The sequence below is a fragment of the Helianthus annuus genome, chromosome 4 (assembly GCF_002127325.2).
Source record: "Helianthus annuus cultivar XRQ/B chromosome 4, HanXRQr2.0-SUNRISE, whole genome shotgun sequence".
Taxonomy (NCBI): Eukaryota; Viridiplantae; Streptophyta; class Magnoliopsida; order Asterales; family Asteraceae; genus Helianthus; species Helianthus annuus.
The window spans coordinates 47,594,955-47,607,694 of NC_035436.2; the positions used below are offsets into that span (position 1 = coordinate 47,594,955).

Below are 12,740 nucleotides of genomic sequence, written 5' to 3' on the forward strand. Positions count from 1 at the left end.
AATACAACTCCATGAGACTTATTATCAAAAGCAAAGTGGTCTCGTAGACAGGTTTGAACATCCTACACCAAATGTTCCTTAAGCCTTAGAAAAATAGTGAATAAACAGGCTTACGAAATCAAATAAAATGGTGAAAAGGATAGGTGCTATGTCTTCTTGTTAAAAATACCAAGGCTAAGTGTCTGCAACACTGAACCCTTTAAGGTATAAAAAACATAAAGACAACACAAACTTAACAAAGACAAAGATACAAGAAAAAGGAAATAAATCAAAGAGCAATGCAACAACTTGAACAAAAAGTTATAAAAACATAAAAATACAAACCAAGTCAAGTTACAAAACTAAGAATCCTTCAAGGCTCCAAGCCACATATGAGATAACTCAAAACCTTAAAGGCTCCAACCTACCTACGGATAGCCAAAAAGCTTAAAAGCTTGAAGCTAACCAAGCTGCCTTAACGAAATAGCACAAGTATAAAAACAAAGCACAAAGAAAATAGTTAAACATAATATCATAACAAAGAAAGCCCCAAAGGGCTTTCAACCATTCAAACACAAGTTAAAACAAGTCCTAGTGACTTGCAAGCTTAGATATTGTTCAAACGGCCATACAGGCCTAAAAGCACAACCACATAACAGGAACCTTAAGGGTTCCTGCAAACCTAATATTGTTTGAAGTTCAGATTACAAACCACAAATTGTTTTAAAGCGCTAAGAAATCTACGAATATCATGCATCAGTAGAAGGCTTAGAAGCACCAGAACTGTTACCTTTGGCCTTCTTAGTCTTCTTAACCTTCTTAGCCTTTGAGCCTTCACCACCAACAGCTGAACCATCCAAGCTTGCATCCTTAGGAGCATCAAGTTCTCCAGAAAAGGTATCTTCACTATCCCCTGAATTAAGTTTACTTGAAAGAGAGTTGAGTACTTCGACACACACCTTTTCATTGAGACCATCAGGCTTTAATTCCTTTAAGACAGAAAGGGGCTTACCACAGCAAGAAGCAACCTGGCTTACATATGGGTATGTTAACCTTTCCATCTGCTCTACGGAACCCTTGAAGATATCGGAAGCCTCAGGATGGTACAAAGGAGATTTTTCCAAAGGATGGCCAGATTCATGAAGCTTATAACCTGCAATAAGACCCTGATGTTTACCCAGATTGAGCAGTTTAGTGTAAACCTCACCTAGAGCAGAATTGAACTCTTTGGAGTGAAGAAGATAGGTCACAAGTTGATGAAAGCCCTGCTCAATAAGCCACTGATTATCTCCAGTAGCTTGGGCAACCAAAGCCTTTAAGCTCTCTTTTTCCTCATCGAAGGCCTTTTGTTGAACAACTAAGGCCTCCCTGTCAGATTTTAGCTTTAATCTATCGGCTTTAAAACTCTTTTTGAGATCACTCATCTCAATTTCATGTCTTCTTATCAGCTCACCCTCCTTCATAACCCAAGCCAGCTCCTTTTCAGAAAAGCTATCAATCTCCTTCTTCATAGCGGCAATCGAAGCCTTCATCTTTTCCTTCTTCTTAGAGGCCTCATACTCCTGCATCCTCATACTCATGCATGCCTTTAGCAAAGCGGGTAACACCTTCAGCCGACAGGGCCGAAAGGTTGCAGGAACTCAGCATCATCCTAGAAATAAGATGATCAGCCTCCATCTCAGATATAGCGCTTCGAACACCGGGAGGAGCGAAATGAGCTAAGGCCTCGGCACAAACACCCGGGTCTTTAAAACTATCACCAACCTTAACCTCCCAATTAGGCACATAAACCTCCTGACCCTCTGAACCTTCGAAGCTCTCAACGCTTTTGACTGATGAACCTTGAATAACAGGAGTGCTACCTTTCTTAATTAACTTCTTCTTTTTGCTCGAAACAATTAACTCCTTCTCCTTACCTTTGGTGACATCCATAGCTTGATCCGCTGACACTTCAATATCATCACTAACATCGATAGGCTCCGAACCAGAATGCTGATCAACACCTTTCAGATGGCGTTGTGAACGACGAGTGGAACCCTTGGAAGCAGTAGCCTTGGTAAAACCTCTGACATTGGGGACATTTACATACCTAGAACCCTCGAACATATAATCAGAACCCCTAACAACTGCATTCTCACCAGGGGTAACAGCAACATCATCAAAACCAACGTCGGAGGTATCATCACTTTTGATAAAGTCAAGAGCAGACATAACTGCAACACAAATATAAAACACATAAGCAAACAAAGAAATAGGAACAAAAGAGCGAGAGAAGAACAAAAGCATACCCTTCCCATCTCTAATAAGCACCGGATCCCGATTGGCCTTTTCCCACACTTTACTAAGACCCAATAACACCAACAAATGCTCAGGAAAGGGACGAAGCCTCGAAGGGCACTCCCTGAGAGTTTCTAAAAAACGAGCGTTTAGGTCAAAAGCAGAAGGCTCTGGTTCGTTCAAAACGGCATCTGGGTGTCTCCAAACAAGTTTAAAGGGAACAACCACTTCTGACACCCAGAAAAACCGGTCCTTCCAGACCCCAAGTGTAGAAACCATGGACGAAACCAAACAGGTATCTACTTGAGTAGTCTCGAAGGTAAACCAATCACCATTCTTAGCAAGCCGAAAGAAACGGCGGAAGGACAACAAGAATGGATCATACCCGGAGGCCCGACACAAAATTTCAAAATTTAAAACCCTAGCCATGCCAAGGGGGATGAATCTGACCAAAGGAAACTCGATAATATTCCAGAATATTCAAAATGAAGTTTGAAAACGGGTAACGAAGATTGGAAAACTCAAAATGTCGACAATATAAAGCAATTGAACCAGGAGGACATTCATTAATAGATTTATCACAAGTCGGTGCAACCGGTTTAAATTTTGTTCCTATCCCCCACTCCATACAAAACAAATCAACCTCCTCCCGAGTCATTCGAGAAAATGACTTTGCCAAATCCTTACGAGCACCCATGATATGCGAAAATTAAACAGAAAATGAAACAAAGGAAACTAACCTGTTTTCGAAAAGAGGAAAACTTGAGAAAAAGAAAGCAAATGATATTTCTTGTGCTAAAGTATATGTAAATTAATGAGATAAGAATTAATATGACTAGGCAAATGAATTAAAAACCGCCGCCTGACATACTGCCACAAGTCATGTCAACTGTCTTATCAAATTCAAAATTCAAAAAACCCCAAAATCGTTTCCAACCCTTCAAGCTTCGAACCCTTGAAGCCTTTAAGCAGAAAAATACATGTACAAAGTCAGAAGTCTTTGAGCTCATCCCACAAAAACCTCTGACTTTGGGGGCTGATGACGGGGGTAGCCCAAGACCAAATAAAATGAATTAAGTACATAGATGCCCAAAAGGTTAAACGGTTCAAAGGTTCAAAACCTGGGAAGTCGAAATAAAGCAACTTGGAAATAGTAAGAAATCACATCTCTGGGTTGCTTCACCAACTCACCAGCCGCAAAAGTAGCGCAGGTCCACAGAGCACACTCTTTTATCCGCGGGGCAAAAGGCTTCAACCCCCGAAAGGGTAAGTCCATCACTGCAAGCATGGTCACTAGTCAAATGCATTCCTCTTTGAGAGATGTCTTTTCCTATAAATTAAACACTTCATTTACTAAGAAGACATTCTCTGGTCAGCCCTGATTCCGAAGATCTCTGGTCATTCACTTCGAGTGCTTGCTTCATGCAAGTTACTTTCTTTCACAATCAACACACACATTCCTTTTGCTAATTCATACGAATCTGGATAAACTTCAGAGAAGGATCTTCAGCAAACAACAAGAACAAACTAGTGAACCTCTCTCCATGTCTTGCAAACGTGGGGGGACCCCACGACCTGCGTTAGGCAAAGTTGAACTCTTCAACCCTTTTGCCTAAGCAGCCCAGCTAGTACCTTTGGTCTATTATTTGTTGCATCAACAATTATTGTTCTAGCAACGCTCCGATATATAGCCAGGCAGATTAATAGTTTTAACCCGGTTATATACTCCACACGTAGTATTTGTATTAAAACATATGGACATGACACAAACTTTTATGGCGTAGAGTAACATCATATCATATCGATACGTGTAACTAACGTGACATGTTAAGTGAACACGATCTTAATCGGATTTGTAAAAGAAAGTTTTATGTTGTAATAAGAGTGCACACGAATCTTGAAATTAGATTTGGTATTGAAGTGCAAAACAAATTGAAAGTGATCGTTGCAGCTGCACTTGAAGGACCACAAATGAATAGTAGTACTAGGGACCCGGGATGAAACCCACTCCTCGCGCCCCACACACACGAAACCTCCACTCAACTTGATACAAATGCATATACATACATATAAAAGTAGACAACCATGAGAGAGAGAGAGAGGCATGGAGGTTGATATATCCTGATTGTTTTTTGTGTTGAGACTTTTGTTGAAAGCCTTGGGATTGAAGGCAAAGTCTGTGATTTGTAATCATCATGTTGTGGGAACAGGCCATTTTTAGGGTGAAGGGGGTGCTCACCTAATAGGTGAGTCCCCTCTCTTACGTCAAACCAATCCCCGTGTGCCACGTCAACTCCCCTCTTAAACTTCCCTAACACCCCCATTTGATGGCGCCACTCCCCTATTAGGTGAATTGGGTTTTTTTTTAAAAAAAAAAAAAAAAAAAAAGGAAAAGCATTGATTGGTTGAAAGTGGGCTGGCCCCACCACCTTTCCCCTCTCTCCTTCGGCAGCCGCCCACCGTTCTATGCCCTCTCTCTCTTCACCGCTGGAGTTGGCGGTGCCACCCCGATCGGCAAAATGGTCCCCCGCTTCAACTCCCCGAAGGCGCCCCGTCTAGCCTTATATCATCAAGAAAAGGAAAGGAAACTTTATCAATTAATTAAGAGAGGCCATTTCTATATATATCATCAAAAGTACTTAATTATTCTGTTTGTTATTATACATTCGTGGATATGAGTTTCACTGTAAATGGTGCCAAGACTCTATCTCTCTTTCTCTCTCTATATATATATATATGTTGTGTGGTTTTAGATAGAACGCAATTACTTTTTCCGAGAATAGCAATACCAAAATAAATCATTCATTTTATTAATCTTCAAAATGCATTAAAATATAAGAAAATAATTCGAATACATACATATAACTTACACATTTATTCCGCTCACATGAAATTCACAAAAAAAAAAAAAAAAATAAAAAAAAAAACTTTCACCTATAGAACTACCCATTTACCAAATCTATGAACATGTTTAACTAAACATTCAAAAAGTTATGTAAAATCTATGAACAAATTAGTTTAGTTGTTTTATACACAAATGGAAGGGTTAACATTTAAAAAAAGTATATATGAAATTAATAAAAAAGATAAATTATTTATGTATTTTTTTTTGTTTTTTCTTGCAATAACTTAGTGTTCCGTATTTAACCTTACTATATATAATATATACACAAACACACACACATATATATATATATATATACACACATGCTTGTGATAAATGTGTGTGGTATGTGTTCCTCTCTGTCTTGTTTGCTTTCTTTTTAAGAGTTGCTTTATAAAGAGAGCTTGAAAGAGTATAGAAAGCAGCAAAGACCATGAAAAAGCATATGGTTAAAAGCAGCAAATAGGTCTATCATCCATGTCCTTGTGTGCCTTCTTCATCTTTACATGTATTCATGTATAGTATATGGGTGTTAACTAAATCATTGTCTCTTTGAAGTGAGTGAAAGATTTTTTCGAAAAACTTTATAAAAATCTTCATTCTTTTTCACATTTTAATTTTATAAAATTATGGAACCTGCAAATTTTCATGAGCACCGACAAGAAGAAGACAACCAACTTGTTATGGATTCTTCATGCTATGGGCTTTCTTGGAACCATAACCACATGTTGTAAGTCATTTATTACTCTTTTCATGCTGATGAAATTAGGGTTTTGAACTAGGGTTTTAACCTAATTTTGTTATATATCTCTGATTTATAAAGTTTAAGAAATGCTTCCTTATGCAGGAATGATACAAGCTTCACTGCTCAAGAACTTGTAGAACTGCAACAGCTTGCAAGAATCAAGAACGAGATCTCAGTCACTGGATCTTGTTTCGAACTCCCGGATATTATAAGCTCTGAAGATTTTATGTCGAAGAATAATAATAGTAATCAGTTTGTAAGATACAACAACGTTAACAATCAAGATATGTTGCTCAAAACATTCTCAAACGGGTGTCAAATAAAAAATGATCATCTTATGAATCCAATTCCCTCTTTTGATCTTACGAATAGTTGCTATAGAGGGACATTTAGCCAGATCTTTCCAACCTTAAAGTTTTCAAATTTGAATCAACCCTTGAGTGGTTTCGATATGAACTTGCCAGCTTTAGATTCATTTGGCTATCCAACATTCAATGGAAGTTTTAACTATCAACCTTCATTCAATGCTCATAATCTTGGAGACCTTTTGAAGGACAATTTCTTGTCTTATGGTGTTGATCAAATGCATAGCAAGGTGGATTTTCTTCTCTTTAACACTTTTGTCCATCTAAAAACATAATCCTCTTTTTTTTTTCTTTTTTATTTTAATCTAGAGCAACTTCTAGTCATTGGTTTTTATTGTTAAAATTCATTAACCTTCAAGGGGTTGTCGTTTAGTGGTAAGTACCTGATTCCCTCTATGAGAGGTCTCAGGTTTAAATCTCGCTTCCACTGGTTTTCTACCATAACCTCTTGAAAGTCACCTGCCTAGCGAAAGCTGAAACTGAATCTGATAAAAGTTTTAAACTTTTTTAAAGATAGCGCCAACGTTCATCGTCGAAACAACAGAAGCAAAAAGGCCAGCTAGCAATGGTATGGATGCAAAGGCAGCTCCTAAAGCTAATCCATCAAAGAAATCAAAGTTGGATATGCGCCCTTCTTGCACACAATTGAAGGTGATTTGATTACATTACCTGGGCAATCCCAATGTGAGTTTTGTATTGATTACTATTTAATAACATTCTATGTGTGTTTTGCTGAATCAGGTTAGAAAGGAGAAATTAGGAGATAGAATCTTGGCTCTTCAGCAGATGGTGGCACCTTTTGGAAAGGTATAGTGTTATCTTTCTTCCTCTCATAAAGTTGCTAGCTTTCTGCTGCAATAAACAACCTTTTTACAAATTTATTATTCAGTTATATATGTTTTTTTCCCTTCTTTAAATCTGCAATCACCATGTTGTGAATTAGTAATCACAACCAAACATCCACATATAGGGTTGATTTTGGTCTAGGATATTCTTAAGTTTTGTTCGTATTATAAAAAGATCAATGCTTTTTGTGATTAACTCACAACCTTATAATTCAACTTAAAGGTAAATTAAAACTCGACCACTAACGGCATGATTTGTAATTACAAGAATGCATTGCCCCACACCAGGGACGGACCACATTGAACGGGTCGTGGTCCCCGGACACCATAGAAAGAAAAGGAAAACTCGTGTTGTGGTAAACCTCCCTCTTTAACAACAAGAGGTTATGAGTTCAATTCTTCTATAACCTGGTTTTTTCTGTTTTTTTTTTTAAATCTAGTTCAAACCTGGCTCTGACCCGAACGGGGACCGACCCGAAAATTTTAACGTTTCGTTATGAAAATTTTGAACACTGAAAAAATAGACTCCATTGGAAAAAATCATGGGTTCGCAACTGCCTCACACAACTCAAACTTGCAACTTATCGAATTACGAGAACTAGGTTAACCTCAAAATTTTCTTAATACAACTTAATTCCAGAAAACCTTACATGAAAGAAACTTACTTACATAGGATAAACATAACTACATAACCATTTTTCGAATATATATATATACATACAAAATATGTAATGAAACCCTTTTAACATAGAAAATGAGGCAGATACTAAAAATCTCCCCTTTAATCCTTAATGTTTTTCACCTATTTTGGTTTCTTGATTTATTGTTTTAACTGATATTTGAATAAAGTAACTTCATCAAAGACAAAAATACATAAATGGAGGCATTAGAACTTAAATAATGAATGAAGTGACAACCTTGAGCAGTCACTTGAATCATGGGCTGCTCAATTTTCAGGGTAAAAAGGCATACTTTTTTGGCTGAAAAAGGGTAGAAGACCACCACCCACTGTCTACTTTCTCTCTCTCTCTCTCTCTCTCTCTCTCTATATATATATATATATATATATATATATATATATATATATATATATATATATATATATTATAAAATATCTTATTAGATTGGAACTGCTTTTTTTGATCCATATAAGTCATAGAATGATAAGTTAGTTTAAGATGATTATTAAAAGTTGAAGTATTGTGTTGATAAATGTGATTCTGAGGGTTTAAGGGGAATAATTGCAGACAGATACAGCATCAGTGCTAATGGAAGCCATTGGATATATAAAGTTTCTTCAAAACCAAGTGGAGGTACTTTACTTAATTAAATATTATTATGTTGTCTTTTCATAACATTATTCTTGCTTAATTAAATATTATTATGTTGTCTTTCATAACATTCTTCTTGATTTCTACCCATCTTCTAAAATATTCATATGTTTAGACGATTAATGTCTTTCCAATGAAATATATATGAAGCATTTCATGCATGCATGTCGTTCTTAATACGTTTACTATCTTGATAATTTAATTAGCTGGGTTCTTGAAAACTTAATATGAAACATGGAAAACATTGAATTTTTTTTTATTATTTTTGAGGATTCAACAAAAAAAAATAAAAAATAAATAAATAAATAGACACTAAGTGGCCAATAATGTATTGTGTGGTTGTTCTAGAATCACCAAAATAGGTCTAACATGGTAACCCTAATTTAGCATTTGGGAATATTTGTGTTAATTAAATAATAACATTGTCGATTCTTGAATAGTTTATTAAGACAAGCTAATTAAAATTTGAGAAAAGTTTCATATCCTCATTTTTGATATATTAATAATGTACCAATAGATAAAAGTATGGAATATGGAGCCCATATATGCTTTTGACATGACCTTATGGCACCATGTAGGGCTCATGTATACCAACACACAACACACATATACTTTCCGGTAAATCAAGAGGAAAAAAGGAACATTTCAATTTGAAAGGGCACTCAGAAATACTAACTGATAGCTACATGTTTTCATTTGTCTTAACAATATGCTGATAACTTGCAGACGTTAAGCATGCCATACATGAATTCGACGTCGCAGGCTGATAGAATGTCAACAAGAGGGGTAAGAAATTTATGATGTTTCATGTTTGATCGATTGCACTTTTGAGTTTGTAGATAATAAACATGCATATATACGTGTGCAACACATCCATTGTTGAGGTACATATAATATAACCAACATTATAGTAGATGAAATATATGGGAGTCACTCTGAAATCTTATTCTGGTTAATACACCAATTGGTTAATGTGGTTGAATATTTTATTATTTATAAATAATAAATAAAAAAATAATATGATTTATATGTAATTACCTTTCAGGATTTAGAAAATGATGGAAATGAAGAGACCAAGAAGGATCTTAGAAGTCGAGGATTGTGCCTCGTGCCAGTATCGTGCTTGACATATGTTACGTATGGTGGTGGAAGCGTTTGGCCAACGTTGTAGCTTATGAACTCCACAAGACCGCTCCTTATATACAAGGATCAAGAGTGATGATGACAACTTAAGCATCAGAAATTTTCATTATATCTGACTTGTTATCAAGTATTTTAGTTATCTCTACTTTCTTAGTGATAAGGTGGAGCAAATTTGGTCATCTCATAAAGATGTCGTGGAGTGTTGACCATATTTGATCCATTGTTAACCTATTATTATGTCATGCAAAACTCAATTGCATTTTTTTTCATTGCATAATACATTGTATTAAGAGTAAATTACAAGTTTTGTCTTTTATGTTTACACCAAATTAAAGGCGATATCCTTTGCATTTAAGATTGACGAGTTTTGTACTCAATGTTTTAAAATCTTGCGCGGTATGTCCTTTAAGCCTAACCCAGTTTACTTTTTTTTGGTTAAATCTGGTCACCTAGGGGTATTTTAGTCTTTTTACCCTGTTTATTTAGTATTATTAAAAAATAATTTTAAATAAAATTATTATTTTTATAACTATATATATTTATAAAGAAATCAATAACCACCATTCAACCACCCTTCACCACCACCATCTCCAAATCAACAACCGCCGTCATCATCACCGCCACCACCCTTCATCATCTACAACCACCATCACCACCACCATCTCCAAATCAACTCCCATACCTAAAAACCCCAAAACCAATCAAAGCACGTTACCCAAACCAATTCCCTGTTTCTCAAACCAATTTTCATCCCTATTATTCAACCAATTCTCCTAATTTTCATCCCAATCAAAGCACCACCACCCTCACATCGCCACCGGTGATCTCATTCGTCGTCGCCCCACCCACCTGCAACCAAACCCACCACAACCACCCAGCTGCCACCCACTTGCAACACCATCGTCGCCGCCCCCACCCACTTGCAACACCATCGTCACCGCCCCACCCACCTGTAACCAAACCCACCACAACCACTCAGCTGCCACCCACCTCCAACACCTTTATCGCCGCCCCACCCACCTGAAATTGGGAAGAAGTGACCCGTCACTACATAATCCATACACGTCTCTATCCAAATCCATTTTGACCTTGACCACCCATCCATTATCTGCCTGAATGTAGGTGGTGAGGCCTCTTCTTCAAGAAAGAACAAGGAAGAAAGTTTAGGTGCTTTCAGGTTGTGGAAAAGATGAATTGTTAAAGTGTTACTTAAAATGGCAGATAATAACTATGATTCTCTCCTACATTTCTGTAGAAGAGAAGGCAGTGGATCTGGACGAGAGATGAGTTTAGAGAGAGAGGGAGAGAGAGTGAGTTTCAGTATTTTATATTTTTTTATATATATGTTTTTTTTACAAAATAGTCCTTGAATATTAATTATTTACACACGAGTCCTTGGAAATATAAAATAACAAGAATGCCCTCATGTGCAAGGCACATGACCATATTTAACAAAGAACAAAATAAACTGGGTTAGGCTAAAAGGACATGTCGTGCAAGATTTTGAAACATTAAGTACAAAACCCGTCAATTTTAAAGGCAAAGGCGTCTGCAATTTGGTGTAATCATAAAGGACAAAACTTGTAATTTACTCTTGTATTAATTATTCCACTTTGTCCAAATAATAGGTTATATTAACTATTGTAGAAATTTATGAATCAACAAACAACAACAGAAATATCGACAAAAATGTGACAAAATTTTATTAACCCAAACCAAAAACAGTCCCCCCAAAAAACCCTAAATCTTACAAAATGTAAGATCTCAAACAATACAGAGTGATCAATCTGATAAACACAATCAGATGATAACTATATGAATATAAACACTCTCACAATAGCACTTGTGTGAGATCCACGATGATACAATCTTCTTGAACAAACCCTAACAAACTAGAGAGAAAGTGTAACAGACTATGAGTTGAGAGAATGAGCTCTCAACACCGTTGATGCCCTTTTTTATATCCTTATCCTCCAAACTTGACTCTAGTCCTCAGAGAATGTCAACAAGTTGTAACACCCCAATCTCGTAACATACAACAACATGCGGCGGAAACATTGGGGAGTCACGTTACAAATTGTTTCACAACACATGGCACTTAAAGTTTTATATTATTGAATTAATCGTTTACATAGTTTTGCAGTATACAGTTAATAAACAACAATTGTCTTGCAAGTTTTAAAGTCACTAAGGCCCAAGTCCGCCTTATTTGAAGCATGCTCAAAGTCAAACATAAGCACCTGAAACATATGTGGAAATAGGTACGCCCGCATAAAAATGCATGTGAGTAATATGGTTTTGTGATGAAGATTCATGACTTTGATTGTTAAAAAATGTTTAACTAGATAGTAGCATGAACATTTGAAAAATGTTTTCTTTTGTAGAAATCATATGAAAATCAAATGATTTTAAAGAATAATGCACGGTTAACTTAATAACCAAAATATGTCTTTTGTAAAAGAGGTCATGTCTTTGTATAAAGTGTGTCATGTCTTTGTATAAAATGTATCTTGTCCTTGTATAAAATATGTCATATGTAAAACAATGTGTTGTGAAAATATATCATTTCTTTGTATAAACCAAGTGTCATGTATAAACCAATGTCTTTGTGTAAACCAAATGTTATGTATAAACAATGTCTCGTGTAAACCAAGTGTCATGTATAAACCAAAGTCTTGGACAAAATGTGTCATGTGCAAACCAATGTCATGTGTAACAATGTCATGTATAATCAATGTCTTGTATAATAAATGTCGAGTAAAGACCAATATCTTGTATGGTAAGTAAAAAGTTTTTACTTAAACCACATGTAATAATGTATTGTATAACCAAATGTCGTATACAAAACAATGTCTTTGAACAAACAAAGGTTTTGTTTAATTCAAATGTTAAGTTTTGAAAACCATTTCTTTTATTATTATAAACATTTATCAGGTTTGTTGGCGAATACATTCAAGCCTTGTCGTCTGTCGGTTAAACCCTTATAAAGACAAAGGTTTAACAAGTGTTCATCGGATTCTGTCATTCCCCAATGGATACTTCCAAACAAACTAGGAAGCGGGAATGAGGTTATCAAACCTATGGTACCATAACATACTACTGGTCGGCGGGATAATGTTAATGAATGTATCTTGTCTCGTTCAACATACCAAAATGTCATAATCAATGTAA

At 36.1% G+C, this 12,740-nt stretch overlaps 1 protein-coding gene across 1 annotated transcript; it reads left to right on the forward strand.

Moving 5' to 3' along the window:
* The first annotated feature begins 5,471 nt into the window (after nucleotides 1–5,471).
* Nucleotides 5,472–9,866, forward strand: LOC110936184 (transcription factor bHLH110). Its single transcript, XM_022178526.2, has 7 exons — nucleotides 5,472–5,870; nucleotides 5,988–6,480; nucleotides 6,764–6,901; nucleotides 6,992–7,057; nucleotides 8,343–8,408; nucleotides 9,153–9,212; nucleotides 9,472–9,866. Exons 1-7 carry the CDS (start codon nucleotides 5,770–5,772, stop codon nucleotides 9,595–9,597), a joined length of 1,050 nt encoding a protein of 349 aa, XP_022034218.1. The 5' UTR covers nucleotides 5,472–5,769; the 3' UTR covers nucleotides 9,598–9,866.
* The last annotated feature ends 2,874 nt before the right edge of the window (nucleotides 9,867–12,740 follow it).